Source organism: Tachypleus tridentatus, chromosome 3 (assembly GCF_004210375.1).
Source record: "Tachypleus tridentatus isolate NWPU-2018 chromosome 3, ASM421037v1, whole genome shotgun sequence".
Lineage (NCBI taxonomy): Eukaryota > Metazoa > Arthropoda > Merostomata > Xiphosura > Limulidae > Tachypleus > Tachypleus tridentatus.
The window spans coordinates 41,735,022-41,757,076 of record NC_134827.1 but is presented as its reverse complement, the minus strand read 5'-3'; the positions used below and the strand labels follow the sequence as shown (position 1 = coordinate 41,757,076).

Genomic DNA, 22,055 nt, shown 5'->3' with positions numbered 1-22,055 from the left:
GTAAATAATCTTGAAATACAAGAAGTTTCTTCATGATTTTATATTATGTTTGCATGTTATCTTAGAAATGCCTATAGTAAACACATTTAAAATAAGTAAAAGTTGTAATTTATGTTAAACATAAAATCAAAACACTTTCAGAAAATGTTTAATCTGAACATACACAACTGAAACTAGTAAACTTCTGGCAATTAAAGAAGTTGATATCACATACTAGAAACTGACTTTCTTAAAAGATCTTACATTCATGATAAATCAAAACACAAATGTGATAATAGGAAGCATCTATTAAACATTTCAAAATCAGCATAATTAAATCACCAATAATCTAAAGATACAAAGCAAACAGTATTTGTAATTACAAGAGAAATATGTAATTAAGAAATAAGCAACATAAATTTACAGTTATAACACAAGAAAATGGAAAATAAGTTAAGAATAAGAAAATTATTTTCTCCAATAAGTGCATAGGGTAGCCATTTTGAAAGATAATGCTTTGTATGAAAGTAATATCTTTACAAAAGGCTAGACTGGATGAGATAAGATTATCTTCTATTTAATAAACAGAGAATAAAACTGCATTTTAAAGAAAAGGGTGTCAAACTGAGTAAGAAGGTCTTTAATTGTTTTTACAACAGACAGAAATTGAAAAGCCATTAACATTATGGTTGAAAGAAACATACAAGAGTTATTTGTCTCAATTTCATGAGTTAACTGTATAGATGATATGAATGAAGACAGTCAATGGTTTGGGTATGTTTCATCAACATTACTTCTATAGATAACAGGCTTAAAGAACAGCTACATTTCTTGGAAAAAATAACTATCTCATCCTGACTAATTTGTTTGTACACAAGATACCCACTGTACCCAAACTTGCCTTGTATACCTGCTTACCATATCTCAGGAGACAGAACTCCATTATCACAGAGCAGTTGAAAAAAAATATGTAACTCTTACTATCTCCTAATTGATCTAAAAGTTATTATGATACCCAATTTCAAACTAAAACAATTTTTCCACTATAAAAATCATTTGCTGACTCTCCACTATTCATGTCTTCTCTACTTATACATGTGTGGAGACTTTAAGGTCCTCTATATTGGTGCAACATAGGCCGATTTGAGAAATAAACATGTCGTATCTCTGGTATGGGTACTAACACTTTTACTGATAATGAGGGAACAACATTTCAACCTACCTAGGTCATCTTCAGGTTAAGAAAGAGTGTTTGAATGTGACCATTGACGGACGAGAGTATAAACGGGTACTGGATTGTAGAGGGCATTGCAGGTGGAGGTTAGGTTATTAATTGGTAAAGTTATAATGGTGTTTCTTTATATTGGTTTAATTTTGGTTTTACTTGCTGTATAAGTAGGGCTTCTTTGATTTTGCATTTGTTTATATTTGTTTCCCTACTTAGTATCTGTGCGTTTATTTTATTACTGAGTTCAAAACATCTGAAGATGTTTTTTATGTTCTTCAAATCTAGTTTCCATTATTTTGCTTGTTTCTCAAATATAGAAGTCCTGGCAGTTGTTACATTGTATTTTATAAATTATGTTGGTATTGTGTTTGTCAGTGTAGCTTTTACATAGTATGGACTTTAGTTTTGTACCTGGTTTATGAATAAATATGGTGTTTACTGGAATGTTGTTATAAGTTTTGAAATTTATTGTTGTTTGTTTGTTGTTAATCTCAGTGTGTGTATAATTTTTTCCACAGTTTTTGAAGAAATTTGTTAATGTTGATGAAATGTTGTTTTATTTTGTTAATTTTAACAGGTGAACATAGTTTTGTGGTTGTATATATTTTGTTTCTTAATATGTTGAGTTTTTGTTTTGTTTCATGTGCTGAGTCCCAGGGAATGTATAATCCAGTATGGGTGATTTTTCTGTGGACTTCTGTTTTGAATTGTGTATCAGTGCTAGTGATCTTAAGGTTAAAAAATGATATTTGGTTAGTTTTTTTCCTGTTCACAGGTGAACTTAATGTTGTAGTGTATCAAGTTAACGTGGTTGAAAAAACTCAGTATGTGTTCTGTAGATGTGAATCCAGCAATTGTATCATCAACATACCTGTACCAGTATAGTGGCGAGTGTAAGGTTGAATTGATCACTTGTGATTCAGTCTGTGTCATAAAAATGTTGGCTAGAACTGGTGACACAGGATTCCCCACACTTAGGTAATTTATTTGTAGGTAGTTTTGGTTATTGAACATAAAGTTAGTTTTGGTGGTAGTGAATTTTATAAGGATTCTTTTTTCGTTGCTGGAGATGTGTATCAATGGGTTGGGGTCTTGAATATAAAGTTCTAAAGCTATCTTGCAGACTTCAGTTGTTGGGACTTCTGTCAAGAGGAAGATTACATCAAAACTGACCATTAAGGCAATGAACCAAAACAAAAACTCAACATATTAAGAAACAAAAGCCACAAAACTAACATAAACTCAACAATGAAACCAACAAAATAAAACAACATTTCATCAACATCAACAAATGTCTTCAAGAAACTGTGTAAAAAAAATTATACACACACACTTGGTCTAACAACAAATAAACAACAATAAATTCCAAGACACAACAGACTACAAAACCTTATACTTCTCCATACCATATGTTCCCAATATCAGTGAAAAAATAACCAATATTTGGAAAAAAACTTATAACAAAACACAACATTCTAGTAAACACCAAATTTATTCAGAAACCAGGTACAAAACTAAAGTCCATGCTATGTGAAAGCTACACTGACAAACACAACACCAACATAATTTATAAAATACGATGCAACAACTGCCACAACTTCTATATTGGAGAAACAAGCAGAAAAATAGAAACTAGATTCAAAGAACACAAAAAAACACCTTCACATGTTTTTGAACACTGCAAATCAAATAAACACAACATAACCATAGAAAACTCCCAGATACAAAATAGGGAAACAAATGTAAAATCAAAGAATTCCTACTTATACAGCAACTAAAACCAAAATTAAACCAATATAAAGGAACATCTTTTATACCTATAGTAATTAACAACTCAACATCCACCTGAAACACTCCCTACAATCCCATACCCTTTTATACTTTCGTCCCTAAGACGTGTCCAGCAAGGTCACATTCAAATACTCTCTCTTTCTTAACCTGAAGATGACCTAGGAAGGTGAAAACATTGTACTCTCCTTATCAATAAAAAAGTGTTAATACTCATGTTATGAAATAAATTTTTATTTCAAGTGGGTTTCTTGTTGTCAGGAGAAACATATGATATGATTCTGATTTACTGAAATTAATCAAACTTGTTTTCTGTTTTTGATACCTTCCATTGCTTTGGTTGTTTCTGTTCTTTGCATACATTACCTGTTTATCAAATCCTATTAAGGAAATATCTACTTAAAAATGAGATTGTCCAAAACCATTTAGAAGAAAGTCACAATAAACAACATGATCAATTACTATTATATTAATAAAATTATTGATATTGTATAATTATACATTTATGTACTGAAAAATGTATATATACAAAGAGGGAAAATGAAAGAACAACAATAAGAAAACATTTTAAGAAAAAGTGGATTGTAGTTATATTTGTTGTACCTTTGTTAATTTTGGGTTTTAAAATGAACTAACTTCTTTACATAGTGAATGTAAAATTGATTCATTTTGTCAGAAAACTTTATGATAACTTTGATAACAGGAAGTATTTATTAAACATTTCATAATCATCATAAATAATTTATCAGTAATCTAGATGTAGAAAAACAAACTGTTAATAATTAAAACAAAAATACTAACAATTTAAATATGCAATTATAACACGAGAAAATAAAACAGGTGTCAATCTTGTGATAACTGTGTGTTATTTATGGATGGAAGGAATGCTTTTATGTATAATGTTTATTTTATAAGAATGTTCAGTATCATGTTTGGCTGTTGAGAGAATTTTAATGTTTTTATAGTGAGAAATCAGATTTTCTGTTTTTGTATTGTGCTGATAGTGGAATTGGAAAGATTTCCAACCTTTCATTCAGGTTTTATAGATATGACCATATGCTCTTAAACCTTTTTTATTTTCTTACACGTATACTAGCACTTGTGTCTGACAAACACGGGAATCCTGAAGTGATGTTCAGATATAATGAACACTCCAGTATGTACACACTTCTAGTTATTCTTAATATTTAATCTTTTCTAACAAAAGTAGAATTTAGCAAATAAGAAAATTACATAATTATGTTTCCAGCTAAACTCTGTATCATGATACTGAACACAAATTAGTCATACAAATGAAAGTGAGAATCTACATGGATCATTAAGCTGGTAAAGACATCAAGTTTTTGACTGTTATGAATACAATTGGATGAACAAATATATATATCCCTGTCATTTAGAAGTGTAAACATGAATATTTTTACATTCATGAATTTGGAGTTTCGATGAACAGTAACATTTAAATATAATTTCAAATGTGTAACAATTAGAAAATGACATTATTCAGTTCCATGAATTTTTTTTTTGTTTAACTTTGAAGTCTGTTACAATATTGTTATTGTGGGTAAATAATGAATTGTTACTTAAATAGTAACGAAAATTATTTGAAACTTGCATTAAAAATAACTTCACCTTTAGGATACTCTTTGTTTTTGTATTTTTTAGTATTATTATTAAATAGATACTATTAATAATTAAAACACTACAGAATATTTGGTTAGGATACTCACTCGAGATTTAGCTGAAACACTACTTCCAAGACCACTATCTTCTGTAAATGTGCTGTTTAAAAAAATAATAAACACTTATTTTTAGTTTATTAAGCCAATTTAATTTTTCTAACATGTGACTAACTTAAGAGATAAGTTGTAACTGGTACCAATGGAGTTTAGCACTACAGAAGAGCTAGAAAGAACAACAGTGAACATACATTTCTACTTTTGCTAAGAATGGGCATGGTAGGACAGTCTTGGAGAACTCCTTGATGTCCTTAAGTTATGCTAATGGAAATAATTAAATAAACAATGAGTCCATCCTCTAGCATGAATTCTTTGCTATGATTAGCCAAAAAAACATCACATGATGTCAAGGCTGTTGTTATGCATGAATGATGTCACAGAAGAAACTGGCAGACAACAATTTTTTTGCAGCACGGTAAAAACAAGCTGATCCACTTAAGCTTAATTTTAAAAAATGCCAAAATTTTCCAGAATTCTAGGCATATTTCTTATTGAAGCTAGACAAGTATATATTTTATACATTTATTGGTTTAATCACATGATAATGGGCTGTTACATTTTGAAACTTCAACTAAGCCCTATTGAACCATGTGCAATAACTAACTTTTCATGCCAGGCCAGATGGGGAAGTTATTAATGATTCACATTATTATAGAGAGAGAGAAAAAAATGTGAATAAACTGTACAAAGCATTGATATTTTGTATGGGAGCCCTTGGCTTTACACAGAACTGCACCTAATTTTTATACTGCCACACAATTTATCAATGTACCATTGTAAAATATTGTTCCATATGTTCTATACTGCTTTACAAAATTCAGCCAGTGTTTAAAGTTACACAGAGAGATTTAAATGTGTTCCTACTGCAACTCAGTACAGACTAAGCCGTAGCTATGTTCCATCATCTTTACCATCAAAGTTACAACATGCTTAAGATCACGGTATTACTTGTAGATTAATCCCTACATAATGAGTCATGTTCCTCAGGGAATTGCAATGCTGTCAGGATATGAGTTTAGGGTAGATCACTGACACAACTGGCTGAAATGCAAACCAAAACTTGTACTGAACTCTCACCATGATGCATTGTAGATGATACTAATTCACTGTTATTCTACTTCATCATCAAACAAACTTTCACTAATTTCTGCCAAACAATTCAAATTTGGATTTATGTGTAAAAAACCCAGTAAAGTCCAATTTTTGAATTAAAACTTAAATAGAACTGTAAACACCAATGGACATTAAAAATATTTGTAAGGTGACAATGTCACCATTGCCAGTGACATTGTCCAGTATTAGGGGTGAACCTGTGAACAAAAACGTTTAAAACAGTGCTGTTGTGTAGAGTCAAAATGACATTAAAATATGAAATATTGTGACTTGACTGTCACACAGACCACACATTAGTGTATTAGTCTCAGGTAAAAGAAAATGATGAGTTAAAAAACTGCGACCAACGTGTAGTCTAGTTAGAATAACATCCTCTTTCTGATTCTCAAGGATACAAGACAGACAAAGTCCAACTGAGGGTTTTATCTGGAAAAGCTTGTTGTCATGTTGCTCACTCCAAGTCGACTGCCAATTGCCAGGCAGAGCCATAGACCAGTTTTATTTGAATGAGGGCATGATAGATGTTTAGCACTGAACATCAATCTGCTCCCCAAGTGGTAAACGAGAGGGCACAGAGAATGTTCAGTGCCCTTATACACTTGAAATGTAGCTGATTGGAACCTCATTGTGTTTAGAACTTTGTTATTAGTACAACCTTCTAATGTCTGTTGAAACACTACATCAAAAAACAAGTAAATATGTAAAGAAAAAACTTTTCAAAAAATGAAGTAAATATAAATATAGGGATGTTAATATTAATTCTTCATAAACATCACAAGTTACTATAAACACCACTTTTTTATTACATTATTTTTGAAGGATTGGTATTAGCCATTCCTACATTTACTTCATTTTTTGAAAAGTTTTTTTTTCTTTACTTGTTCATACATTAATCAGCCATTCCAAAAGTGGTAATCAAATGTAAACAATATTTAAAATTTGAAAAAGAAACTTACTATAAAGTTTTTGCAGCAGACAATTCACTGTTAACAGTTGTCTGTACTCTTCTTGACCTGTAATTTTTTTCTGTTTAGATTGAATTAAAAATAAACAGATAATTACATTCTTCATCAGTAATCAGTTAGGGTCAAATCATAACTGTACTTCTGCTTATTTAGATATGTCAATAAATGTTAAGTTTCACTTCACAATGATATTTATACAACTAGAGTTGTGGATATTAACCAATCAACCACTTCATAAACACTCAGGTACTCTATCTATACTAACTGATATCTTAATATTGTACCATTGCTAAAACATAAGTTATTGTCAACAAACCCAAAAGTTCAAATAAAGTCTAATTTTGCTTCATAACAATGTTCCTGCATGGTTCTAAAACATACAAATCACTAAGACATAGTTTCATAGGACATGAAGTAATGTTTTTATGTTTACTTCCTCATAACCTTGAAGTCAACTAGCTAAGATAAAAATATAAAGTTCTGAACTTGCATAATGAAAGTTAAGCATTCAAAGCTTAGCTTGATATGTAAAGCACATCCCTATGAATTGCTTATACAAAGAACTTTATTCATGATATGTATCACTTTACTGTATCTTGAACTAAAATAATGTAATAACACTTTTATGATATAGAATCAAATTTACTCTCTGTTACTGTCAGTTCTTTATCATATTAAAAATTCCAGAAACCAGAGATCAACAAATTCATGTCAGTTTATCCTTACTCAGGTTATTTTTCTGCATTAATAAATCAACCTAGATGTGCAGTTTCTGTAAGTTTACTGCTTTGTACTGACAATTATTTTCTATTACATTACATTCTCATGCTACATTTAACAGATGTAACTATGTCCTTCTACCTGAAGAATCAATTCTTAAAAATTACTCTCTTAATTCTTTGACTACGAAATCTAATTTGGAAATAGTTTATAACAATTCATGCTTTCAACTGACTCAAGAAGTTTATAAATGTTGTCATAATTTTACACTTTTCTTAAGCATTACAATAAGCTTTATTTTAAAACAAACAGTTTATACTATAGCATATCTAGTAAAGTTATTTTAATTATGATAAGTTTCTTCAAATGTAACATCTGTTTCAAATGAAGCAAAGGAAATCAGCAACTTTACAAATTCCCACGCATATAATGTTTCTCAAAACAAAACTATCAATAATAAGAGACACAAAAGTGATAAATAAAATCGTGTCTGAACAAAGTTTCTTTTATCAAAATTAAATAATCAACTTAGTATTAGTTGGTTACATGTTTTACAGTTAGGTGTTTTAGTACCCTTAAAACATGTGTACCTCCTTTTGAAGGTGTTACTTCATTAGAACGACTTGTTGAGGTACTTTCTTTACTGTGAAGGTATGACGAGGTGATTATTTCCCAGCTGTTGTCTTTAGGGGGATTAAGTTTTCCAGCAGCACATGTAGATACCACCTTTATATTACAGAAATTATCTGAGGACACAAGAATATATTTTGTATGGGTATCTTTATCTGAAAGATCTCTTGATAGAATGGAATTTGATGGGTCTTTTGTCAGATAGACTTCATTGAGATAAAGCCCTGAATGTTTATTTGAGATTTTATGGAAATTATTTCTTAGATAATTCCTGTCTTAAGTGTTTCCTGTTCCTCTATCTTTCTGTTCATCAACAAAAACTGGTTTTGAATAAAACTGATGTCTTAAGTGAAATTTGTTGTTTGTTGGGTGAATTTTCATTTCCCAGATGGAATTCTCCTAGAGTATTCACTAATTCTACATCCTTTTGGTTAATATCTAATTCATGTTGAATAACACCAAAAGAAACAAATAGGAAGCAAGCTTCTCAAAACTGTCAGAAATATCATAAACCTCCAACAAAGTACTACATTGAATATAAAGTTTACAAAAGTGTAGAAAAATTCACACTATAAAGATATGATTAAAAAAATATATAAAGTGTACTTCAAATGTACATAAATCTCCTACCAAAACAGTCTATAAAAATAAAGATAAAGTAAAAACACACATAATATGACAGCTCAGTACATGTAGCAACTAACAACATGGAAATATGAATCACAAGAATAAAAAAAATATTTGAAGAAATTTACAATCATTGAAAGTTATCATGAATTTTAAATTATTGAAGTGTTATTCATAATAACCTCACCACAATTTGTAATCACTCTTTACTAACTACAAGAGCAACAGAAATGTGTGCATGTCTGCACAAGAGGCACACATGAGTATGATTTTCAATCTGCTTTGATATGGATTTCACTGCAATCTGTGTCGAAAGTTCTATTCCTGATTTGAGTTAAATGACCAGAAACTGATAAAGGAGTCAAAGTTGTAAAGCAATTAAGAGAAATACAATAAAACTGGATACCTGGAAGATTTACTTCTACTTTGGAAGAACTCATATGAACATCTCTGGATGTCTCTGAAGACTTCAATCCTTCTTCCAATGGTGTATGACAACTATTACTTTTTAGAATATTCTTATTTACCTGTGAGATAGCAAAATATACATGAACAAACACAATAACTTCTAAAATATTCAAAATGGTTCACTGAAAAATTTAATGTTAAAATAACAGTTGAAAACTCTCTGGGCCAAAAAATTAAAAATATATCACTTTAAGATGGAAAAATTTCTTTAAACTTATTCTATACTCAAATGTTTTAAGAAAACTAAATGAACAATGTATATAATAATGGATGACACTAAAAAGGTTACATTACAGAAAAATTAAAACTCTTCACACAAACACTCAAAATGTAATCTATTCAGAACCATGTACCTCAAAGCTAGGGTGTATATGTATCCCCTCACAAGAAAGACAAACAAATACTGAGATAAAACATTGCAATAATAAGTGTACTTTTCAAATGCATTAACACTCCTGCCATTTACAGGTTAAAATGTACATTGCAACATTTTAAAAGAGTTACTTTCAAGATTTAATTTAACTACTTGATTATTATTATTATATGCAAATAAACTTAGCATCAAAATGTAATTAATATATAATATTAAAATTTGATTTAAATTTTAAGTTCTTAACTTTATTATGAAATATCTAAAAACTCCTTAATCTCCCTGAATATGAGAATTGTGACTGTTTTTCTTCGGGTCTTCTCTACTTTATTTTCTACCCCTGTGTGAAGTTAGGGAATTTAATAGATATCACTAAATATAATATTGATACTACTCAGACAAACCAAAAGTTTTGTAGCTTTCAATCTCATATCTTTATGGAACCATAAACTAGAAAATCAGATCTACTTTAAATGTTCGTTTATAGCATCCTATCATACACTAATTACCAATAATTCTCCCTAACAATTTATGTGATATTAGTCATAACCAATGGAAAGTTTTAATCTTTTAAATGATATATTACATTGTTTTCTGTCCAGAGAATTAACTTGAAAATAAATTGAATTATTAATGTCATCAACATTTTAAAATAAACTTTTATTTCTGCAGTTTGTACACAGGCATTGTACTTAAGACATCAAATACATTGAACACTAAAGTTATAACTCTTATTTAATCAACATCTGTCTATCTACATATAAGCTAAGGAGTGATTCTGTCTCTCAATTTTTGATTACAGATTTTGGTATGTTAACCTCAATGTACTTTCAAAATTTTATTTAAGTTATTAATTTTATGAGGAAACATTAAAAAACTCCTCAATCTTCATTAGTATGAGAACTGTAACATTTATCTTTAACAACATTTTCTCTTCATAAGGTAATCAATTATAATTGCTTCATAACATTAAGTTGCATATGAAAGATTTCATTACAAAGAGCACCATTCATAATTAAACTACACTTGAATATATTCCTCCCAATTCTGACAAAGGCAAGAACTGAAAATGATTTTCTTACAGTTGATGACACTGTGAATGGCTGATTGCTATTAATTTCAGTTTCAAGTTTAGACACATTAGGATTTTCTTCATTACTGTCATCATACGACTGTGAACTGGCTACCACTTGGCCCTAAAATGAATATTAAAAGGTTCTGTTCACGAAAAACAACAAAGGCTAATTCAATATTTTTTTGTTTTTTAAATAATAAAAAAACGACTGCAGGAGTTGGTTTAACTAAACCGATACTCACAAAACAGACAAATGAATGGACAAGGTAAAAAACTATGATGTCTCCCAAGTACTATTGTGAAGGAAATGAGAACTGATACAATCTAAGTACTTTTGAGAGGACTTTAGTTTCATTGACATGGTATACAAACTTTCTTGGTTCCATATTTTTTACTATGATTAATACAACTGTGAATAATAATAATGTTATAAACTGAACTGATAACGCTACAGTGTGGAGAAAGGAATTAATTAATTAAACATTAACACACTTCAATAACAATGATAAAAGATAATTGTTAAAGGTAATAGAAAAAGTTTTATCACTCCCACATTATACTACTTCAAAATCAACTCAATAAACACAATATTTACTATCTCTCCTTGTTAATGACCAGAAGAGGAATAATCACTTCTCACATTACCTTACTTCAAGTCAACTTTAATTCACAAAGGATTTATGATATAATTCTAATCAAATTAAACATTATGACATGTGTGAAACATATTTCTTTATAATACTGCTTATGAAGCACTGGGCATTATAAAACAGATTTAGAACTGTGCTATATGAGTATACTTAATTAACAATTTAACAGTTCACAAATGTAATTCAAGCATGGAGAACAATACTTCAAAACAGAATAAACTTCCATGTTGTGTTTTTATATAGTGTTTTCACCTGAACTTGAAAGAAAGACTAGAGATATCACCAATCTAAACAGTTAATGAAGTTTACATATGAAATTCCAAGATCTGATGGAGAGTAATTTACTCATCCTTCTTTACGTTTAATAAAACAACCATAATTTATTTGTCTGTTTTTTCTGGAATGAAAATAGTACTAATCAATACTCATCAGAAATATACTGGGTTTTCAGAATTTACAAACTTATAACTTAAAAGTTATTTTTCTGAGCTTGCAATAATACACTTACCTTCACATTTTCAATTTCTCTAAAATATTAGTTTAAAACCAAATGACAAGTCTTAGCATATTAAAAAACCAAATGACAAGTCTTAGCATATTAAAAAACCAAATGACAAGTCTTAGCATATTAAAAAACCAAATGACAAGTCTTAGCATATTAAAACTGCTTTTAGCCAATTAACTTCAGATTGAAAGCGTTATACCTGATACATTTCTCCATATATATTCTGTAATAATGAATGAACAATATCATCTTCTGGAAGTACGATCAATACATTGTTACCATGGATTTTATGAGATGTGCTATTTCCAATCAGATCAACACATGGTCGATTAAGTTGTATGTTTATCAACTGATATTCTTGGTTGACTCCAACTTTAAAACATTAACAAAAAAAGATAAAATGTTAAAAATTAATATTATGACATAGATTCAACAGCAAGTACAAAGTCTAACATTTTTATATCCCTTATTTAGTAACCACTGCTAATACAAGGAGACACTGTGTTTTTGAAACTTGTAAACATGTTTCTTTAGTTGTGACAAGTGTCAGAAAAAAATGAGTATCATATAGAAAATGTTATACTAACATATGATTTATTATTTAAACATCTTAGTTTTCTATATATGTAATACAAAATTAGCTATTATTGTTAATTTTAGAAAAGTAAGGTTCAAATAGAAGATCTTATATAGTCATTCAAAGGTTCCATATATCTAATTGATTTGGCATGTATCACATGTTCAACTTGGACCAAATATATGGGACAGAGAACTGAAGGACAATGGTGGTGACTGGTTGGTAACTGTCACCTGTTATGTGAAAGTTAACATTTTTCTAATCTCAAAATTAATTTGCATTCATTGCTACACACAGAAATGTTATTTCCCACATGCACCTGCCTATGAAATTTGTATACTGCTAGTTTTCAGTTAACTCCTACCTAAATTCATGTGTTTAACATGAACTTCGCTGGTGCATGATAACATCATCAAGTGACAATAACTCTCCACCAAAAAGGACGGTGACACAACCTCCATGCACAGAAACTCCCCCACACATTTGCACTTGTGATAACTTCATTCTTAGACAAAGTAAGAAAAAAGAGGTGTTCTAAAAGTACGTTTTCAGGTTACAAAAATGTTAACTTCTGAGATAATAACTCACCTCCATTCACAAGAATGCTAGAATTCTATACTGAAGTGGTAGAGGGGTCAGCGCAAAATTTTCACCAAATGGGCTCCCTTCAAAAAGTTCCCAAAGAGAAGAACACAGAATGGGATACCTGGTAGCAGAGGCTCCATACGTAAATTAGCATGTTGTGAGAAGCAAAACCAACCAACTAGTAGGATTCTGTTTGATGGAAAGGATAAGAGAAAAGGATAAGAAAAAATACTTACCCATCTCAAATACAGTGTTTTTCTTGAAGAATGACAATGGAAGAAAATGAAATATGGCAGGAAAAGAAATGGTCAGATATTGAGTGACCAACACATGGAGAGTCATCCACATGCCTCACTGGAAGATCTCATCTAAGGGCTAGCAAAGGGTGAGACAGGTGATGAATCTCAAATGAACAAATGTGAAATAGCCTGCAAGCATCCAAATCTTCAGAAGAATAAAGCATCTGGAGTAGTTCATGAACCTAGCCAGTAAGAGTACAAGAAGAAAGATTTTGCAAAGAAGAATGGTCCCAGAGTAGGAAAAGGCCATACAGGAACCCCAAATGGGAGAAGACCAAGATAAGTAACATCAAACAGTTCAATCAGGGCGCAGAAGCTGATCTGGGTGACCTCATAGGTAGGCAAGAGAAAGAAGAAAGTGAGACAGGACAGAAAATATCATTACCTTCCAGAGCAGCACAAGAGTTAGGAAGGAAAGACTAGCATGGAAAGAAGAATAGATAAGTGTGATAGAAGAAGGTGCAAGAGGTCAAAACTGAATAGATATCTAAATGACAGAAACCACAGGTTAGAAGAAGGAAATACTTTCTAAAACAAAGATGGTACATAGAGCAAGAAGCCAACAGATTTAATGGGACGTGTGTAAAAGTATACAAAACCATATTAAGGTGCAGCTGGGCAAGGAAGTTGCTGAAGCATGAAGTAAAGGCGAAATGTTGTAGACAACAGGCAGCCGCCACATCAAAAGTAATGGTGAAGACCAGCAAACCATGGCTGAACAGTGAGGTAAAAAAGGCTGAAAGCTTTTTCACAGTACAACAGTCAGGAGAACAGGAGTAAAGGATGGACCAAAGAGAATGGAACCATTATTTATATTTATACAGACACACAGTGGAAAGGAACAGGAATGAGACAAGAAGAATGTTACTACCAGATAACTACCACAAGTGAAGACAAAGGGACCAATTCCTTGAGTTGAGAAAAGATTCATCACTGAGGGCTAAGGATCCCAAGAATTATTCCATTGGTCTTGCAAGGCCCACTGGCAGAGGTACACGACTCAAAGAAATAAGGGGTTCCAGAAAAACCAGAGTTTCCAGAAGTAATAGAACTATTCATACAGTGCAAAAAATGTAAGTATTAATGATTACACACTCCACAATTTGCAAGCAAAGGGGAAAGGGCTAAACTCGGCTGAGATGGTAGTTGAAGAAGACACCAAGGTATTCTAAATAGTAGCCTCTTGTAAATGAAGAAAGGTGTTAAAAGAAGATAACACCTGGGAATGGATTAAGAGGAGCTAATCTTCAATGTAGAAATGGAATCTCAGTTCCATGCTGTAAAGGTTGCAAGTGAGGGTCTTCCTCATTCAATTTAACATATAAGGAGCAAGCATTGTGCTGAAGGGAAGAGCATAAAATTGAAAAACAAAATTGTGATGAACAAACTGTATCAAATGTCTAGAGGATGGAGCAATCAGGATGTGGTCATCCACAGTTCAGGTGAAAATGGCCAATGGAGAGAAATCTTCAATCCAAAATTATGAAAGAGCCAAAGATCAGTTGAAGGACAATAGGTGTTAGTGGACACCAGCCCCTGGTCTTCTTAAGGAGCACAAAGAGACAGAAGTAAAACCAAAAAAAGTTGTATACCTCCTTGACAGTATCTTTGGCCACAAGATCTTTTATCACATCCTTGAAAACAAAGATAGATTACGGGTCTGAAGGAGTAGAAAATAAAATGAAAAGAGAAAAAAATGAAGTGGAAAGAAAGGTGGGTGAGAACTTGTAGAATCAACATGTAAGTGCAGAAGAGTGACAAACAGATGTGTGTCTATTGGGCATGACCAAACAGGATAGTTGCTGACAAGACATGCAACAAATCTGACACTGAGTAGTGGGAGGACAGGAAGAAGGGGAAAGTTTTAGAGGTGAAACAAATATATTAGAATAGACTGAGCCTGTCAAGGAACAGCAAGGCTGTGAAAGATGAGAAACCAGAGAAAGTAAATAAGGCTGATGCCAAGCTACTTTGGCCCATGGACTCCAGTGAATTAAGAACACCACTAAAGACATCAGGTCAAAAAAAGGATAAGAAGTAGGTAGTCATGCAATGGTAAGGACTGTATCCTAACCAAACAGGTCTCAACAGCAGAACTAAGTAAGTAGGGTACAATATATATGTAAAAACGGCTGGTATGGGTTGAGAAAACTCTATGTTGTTTGCTCCTCTACATAGAATTTTCTCAACCCATACCAGCCATTTTACATATATATTTTTCTCTACAAGGGGGTTTTCTCATCATTACGAATCAAATAGGATACAGGTCACCATGGTCAAAAGAGGGGAATAAATCTCCTCTAAAAATCATTCTGAAGCACAATGAAGTACCTCAAACATGAAGTATAGAAAGTAAAAATACCATAGGAGGGTGCGGAAAAAGAAATTGCAAAAACTAGGAACTTAAGAGCTAAACAGAGGAGAAGGGGTCACTCTCTAAGCAGATACAGATCTCAAAGACTGATAATCTAAAAAAGGGAAAGAACAAACAGTTGTAAGTTAGGACATGGAAGTGTGAAGGTCAAGGCATGTGGGAAAACATACAAAGCTATTCAAAAAAGGAATCAGCACGAACCCTACTGTCAGGTGAGGAAGAAAACATTAAATAATCATGAGGATTAGGATCATCAAGCAAAGAACATGATGATCACAAGACACAGGTTGAAGAGAAAGAAAGCAATATGATGCATGATGGATTCCACAAAATGCTGTACAATGGTAGTAACCTACTCCATAATAAACAAAGTATAAATAAAACTTGTGTGCATAACACATTGCCCATACAAGACATATTTGAAGTAATTATCCCTTGAAAATTCAGGACAAAAATTAAAGCTTTTGTAACAACAACAACCAAAAAAATGCAAATCAATGATTCATAAAGAAATAAAAATCTTATCCAATTCAACTCAAAAAAGTTTTAACAGGTTTGCTGAGGAAATGAATGAAGTTATCACAAGTGCAAGCATATAGGGGAATTTACTGCACATGTATGTTGTGTTGCCCTCCTTTTGTTGGAGAATTATTGTTTCATGATGTCATCATGGTCCACATTAAACACATAACTTTAGATAGGATTTAGCACAAGGCTAGTGGCATGTAAATCTGATAGACTGACATGTGAGCGAAATAGCAGTTTTGTGTATGATAGCAAGTATTCTCTCAGTAACTGTCATGTTGTGCTCAAAGCCATTTTAGTAACTATTTTAACTTGTGTTCTCACTTGGGAATGCATTGGTCCTATTAAATGAGCATACAAATTTACATATAAATTATATTTAGTAAAAATACCAGATACATGTGTGAACCTAAATGCGGTTGTTCATAAGGAGTTTTGAGCATTAGGAAAAATTTTAATATAATTAATATTGAAAGGATACACTTACAAGCAGTGCTACAGTAAACAACATTGTTTTTCTCCAACATGATAGTTTCCCATAAGCTCTGAGAGTTAGACACCTAATATAAAATATTAATTTTAATATTATAGATATTTTATTTCATGGGTACATCAACAATGTAATAAGTTTTACAATACATGACAAATGTGTGTTATGAGTCATAAAGATATATATACCAATAGTTTATGTTCTAGTTTCTATAAAAAACAAAGATATACTGGACATTTAGTCAACAGCTTCAAAACAAATCAAGTTTTTGCATCTGATTCAACAAGCAGAAATAAAGTTTTATAATAAATATTAAAAACACAGAATATAAAAATACATCTTTCATTACAGTATTGCCTTAAAACTCCAACACCAACATTAAAATCTGAAAAAGTTGGATCACAATCTTCTGACTAACTTAAAAAATAAACATTAGCTATTAAGTGTAACAATATAATGATAGGTACAATAAACATAATACATACACAGATTCAATATTTTTAAGAGAAGATATTATAAAGAAAGGATCAAAGATAAGAACAAATATTGCATCTTTTAAAATAATAATAGCAACCAAATAAAAACAATGAGAAACTGTTAATGGTTAAATATGAAGGGGTTGATGTTATTAGGGGCTTTCTTCAATAAAAGCTCCATAATCTTTTCAAGAAATATGGGGTAGTTGTTATTCTCATTGTATAACTGGATACAAGGACTCAGCTACATTATTTAAGTGATATCTACTCCTAGTTAAATTCCATGTGTTCATTCATGTATCCAACTTTAAATCATTAGTACAATATAAGACAAAGAAGAGATGTTAAACTAAAATTATAATGTATACTAAACAATAACTACAAAGTATAATTGATATATCTGTAATTAAAAATAAAGTTTTTAATCATATGATGAGTATCTTATTACACACTAGTGAGGACTTCTCAACAGAACTTAACAATATTTTATTGTATAAATGTGTGTGTGTTTTTTATATACTGTCCCTTTTATCCAGTACACAGGAATGGTGCTTCTATGTATAATAATCTAATGAAATATGTATACTTCACAGACAGTAAACAAATTTGTGACTGAATTAGGAAAATAATCTCTACTATCTTTAAAGTTCACTCATCTAGTTTTATTTTGTTATCTTGTACTTACAAAAAACTGAGAGTAAGCATTCATTGACAAAACTACGAGTGAATAAACCTACAGAAAACTGAGAATAAGCATTCATTGACAAAACTACATGAGTGAACAAACCTACAGAAAACTGAGAATAAGCATTCATTGACAAAACTACATGAGTGAACAAACCTACAGAAAACTGAGAATAAGCATTCATTGACAAAACTACATGAGTGAACAAACCTATAGAAAACTGAGAATAAGCATTCATTGACAAAACTACATGAGTGAACAAACCTACAGAAAACTGAGAATAAGCATTAATTGACAAAACAACATGAGTGAACAAACCTACAGAAAACTGAGAATAAGCATTCATTGACAAAACTACATGAGTGAACAAACCTACAGAAAAATGAGAATAAGCATTCATTGACAAAACTACATGAGTGAACAAACCTACAGAAAACTGAGAATAAGCATTCATTGACAAAACTACAAGTGAACAAACCTACAAAAATGCTTGAACAATTTAGAACTTATTAATACAAGTGCAGTCTTCAATAGATCCTAGTGTGACAAAAATATACATAAAAAAAGCTCTCAATATTTGTTTTCCCTTTTCCAAATGTGTTGTTGAATCACTTGAGAGGAAATTTAAACTCAGAATGTCCAAGCAGTTAGTAATAAGTACACCAAAACCTTTTAGACTTTAGAAAGTGAAAATAACAAGTTGGCTGGTGTGATTTTTATTCAACATTAAATTCACAGATCCAAATAGATATTTATAACAAAGGAATTCACATATTTACACTTATAATGCACTTAATAAAACTGCATGGTTGTTATATTAAACTAAAGAAATTCACATTAAAAAATTAATACTTTAAACAAAAAAACTCACATGTTCATCCCGGTTAAGGTCTGCACAGTAAAGTGATAAACTCTGACCATCCAGGTTAAAATCAACCCACAGATCTGAATCATATGATTTTTGAACCTATTAAAAATAATGTGCTGCTTATAAATATAAATAGTAGTGTGTGTAAATTTATGCATATATACACCCACCCCTAAAAGCAAATTATACCACATATGAAAACATAAGCTGATAGAATTGTAAATGTAAAACGTGGTACACAACACATATGTTCTTGAACATTTTAAGGGTTTTATTGACAATTTTAATATTATCTTAACAAAGACTAGTGTCTGCATATTAAAACTTAGCAGACTTAACCTGTCATGAAGAATCACATCTTCTGCCTCCAACACAAACCTTTGTTACATAACAGAAGCATAAAGTTTTACAGAAATTTGTGTATCTTAAATATAAATATATAAAAACACTTTAACCTTATAATTACAGGCACCCTTATACTGTGCACATCATAAGAATTTATGTTCTAATATTCCAAAATTAATAAAGCAATCTTATTATCAATGAAGTTAGTATTACAGTTTACATTCTAGTCCAAAGTTTTATATTATCTATGTTTTAATTTCTTTATTTAAAAACAACCCTTAAAGGAGAAATCTTAAAATTCAGTTTGATGAACAATTTCACAAAGTTTTAACTGTTAGATTTTCTAGCTGTGAGTTAGATATAGCAAGTACACAGAGAGAAGCTAGATTAACTGTTCTGTTTACACAGTCTTTGTTCAAGCTACTTAGGAGACACTGGAAGGAAAGAGAAATAAATTTCTTTGGATTCTAAAACATCAAAATATTAAATTTTGTGACAAAGTAAAACTTACTATTAAGAATATAACATCCTTTGATGAAAAGTTAAAATGTATGTATATTTTTCTACTTTTAATTTTAAATATTTCATTGCACAATATGTTGATGATAACACTCAAAATATTCAAAATCTGAGTGCAAATAACTAGAATACAAAAATAAAGAACCTTTAATTAAAATAATATTATTTTCGGTTTGCAAATTATTTGTAATCTTTAACAAAATTTTGCCAGGCATTGTGAAGATATATTAAGAAAGCTCAGAATTATCATATTGTTGCACTGTTTGTCATATCTCAATACAAACTATGCCAAATGGCCTATCCATGAGGTGAAATAAATGAAAGGATAATTTAAGAAAAATGATAATTTTTAATCCTCTAATTACTAAGTGTCCATGAACCACATGTACCCTTTTAATACATTTTTCTAAACTATTTATCCATCATATTACTTGTGAGCCTACAACCTTCCCAGAAAACAATTAACCACAAATATCATTAATATTGTAGTTAATATCACATTGTCTTTACACAGAAGATGAGTGATTCTCCAAAACTTGTGGTAAGCTCTTTAGTCTGATAGTTGTAACAGAAACAACTATAAAATTATTCAATATTATTAATACATAAATAGTATTTACACAACATAATAATTATTTTTAAAATTATCTAGTTACAGCAGGTGACTAATAACAAACGTTACAACAGGTGACTAATAATAAACGTTACAACAGGTGACTAATAATAAACGTTACAACAGGTGACTAATAACAAATGTTACAACAGGTGACTAATAACAAATGTTACAACAGGTGACTAATAACAAATGTTACAACAGGTGACTAATAACAAACGTTACAACAGGTGACTAATAACAAAACAACAGGTGTTACAACAGGTGACTAATAACAAATGTTACAACAGGTGACTAATAACAAATGTTACAACAGGTGACTAATAACAAATGTTACAAGAGGTGACTGATAACAAACGTTACAACAGGTAATAATAACAAACACTGATAACATTTGTATGTAAAAACTAACAATTAATTTTTCTTACATACAGTTAAGGGTATGATTTTTAAAATCCTACAGCAGCTACCTTATTTTAATTTTGTTCAATTGAATTGGCCTGGAAAGGAGTACAATTTATAAATTGGAGTACCTGAATTTAATAAAAGCTGTTTAACATTTGTTCCAACAAAAAAAATTAAACTATATTACCTATAGGACAAAAGTCAGAAAAAGCATTTAACATTTGCAAAAAACTGAGATCAAACTTAGAATTCAAGTCTTGATGAGGAGATTAAAAATTGTTGTTCCAGTCTTAAACATTTTCAAGCACAGCAAATATATATGTCCCTAATTTTGAAACTGACAGATAAAGAGGAAAGCAGCTGGTCAACAGCAAAGTTTCAGGTTATTCTTTTCAACTGATACTCTTGTAATAAACCTACAAAGCAAAGGTATGGAGCAGATTTTGTGATAACAGGATGTAACTAGTGAATTCATTAACAACTGGCCAACATGATAAGAATGGTATTAAATCTGTAAACTACATGTCAGCATGAATACTGCAACTGAGTCAAGAGAATTAACTATGTACAACAAGATACATACATATACATTTATTAATGACTATGATCTCTTAAAAACTCAAGTAGCTAGAATGGTGACATTTTTTTTAAAATCTGAAAACACAACTTTTATTAAGACTCAACTGGTTTCCTACCTTTTAACTAAAAGTTGTAAAAAGGGTTTTAATAGACATTGCTTATTCATTTTATTTTTATTTCATATATTTTTGAAAGCTAAACAGAGGTTATCTAAACTATCTGTCCCTAACTTTTACATGACAGAAGACAGCTAATACACAGTATCTACTAATGGTCTATTGATATAAGACCAAGTAGAGACCATGATTCTTAGAGTGCAACTATGTTCCCAAAGTCTGGAGAAACATTGTTTCGTAACTGCCATTAACTGGTGTTACACAAACCACTAAGCCACGACCAACCATAGACTTTTACATAAAAAGAGAAAATATGTTACTGTGTAACACTAGGGGAATTCAGGATATTTCAAAACATATTTCCTTACAGAATTAGAACTTAAAACTTACATACTATTAAGATATAGATTATTGGCTAAGTTTTCATGCCATAGTAACTGGTATAACAAACTCTCCATCATCCATAGTAAACAACAGCCAGGTTGAAAGAGTTAAACTTAAGCACCTTGCTTCATGATTCATTTTTATTTCTAATAATATTTTAAGTGATCAAAATTTTATTTCTTAGTATATAAACAAACATAAATATCTTATTCTAATAAAATACATCCTAGTATCATATATTGTTTCAGACTTCTGAACAGAGAAAAAAAGCTAATTGTGAAAGTGTTGCTGAACTAAACTAAGAGTTGACAAAGCTTAATTTTGAGAAAAAGAAAGATATAGTATTTTCAGTAAATTTTAA

The 22,055-nt window shown here is 30.7% G+C and overlaps 1 protein-coding gene across 9 annotated transcripts in view; it reads right to left on the bottom strand.

The window, feature by feature from the left end:
* The window catches only part of LOC143246748 (uncharacterized), a 102,988-nt gene that overhangs the window by 36,438 nt on the left and 44,495 nt on the right, over window positions 1-22,055 (bottom strand). For 6 of the 9 annotated variants that reach the window (XM_076493840.1, XM_076493849.1, XM_076493842.1 and 3 more), the window contains 8 exons: window positions 18,737-18,832; window positions 16,702-16,774; window positions 12,054-12,226; window positions 10,707-10,820; window positions 9,193-9,313; window positions 8,120-8,275; window positions 6,801-6,870; window positions 4,723-4,774 (listed from right to left, as the gene is read on the bottom strand). In XM_076493840.1, the coding sequence (XP_076349955.1) occupies window positions 4,723-4,774; window positions 6,801-6,870; window positions 8,120-8,275; window positions 9,193-9,313; window positions 10,707-10,820; window positions 12,054-12,226; window positions 16,702-16,774; window positions 18,737-18,832 (855 nt within the window). The remainder of the gene's footprint in view (window positions 1-4,722; window positions 4,775-6,800; window positions 6,871-8,119; window positions 8,276-9,192; window positions 9,314-10,706; window positions 10,821-12,053; window positions 12,227-16,701; window positions 16,775-18,736; window positions 18,833-22,055) is intronic. The other 3 variants (XM_076493841.1, XM_076493845.1, XM_076493843.1) reach the window with 3 other exon arrangements.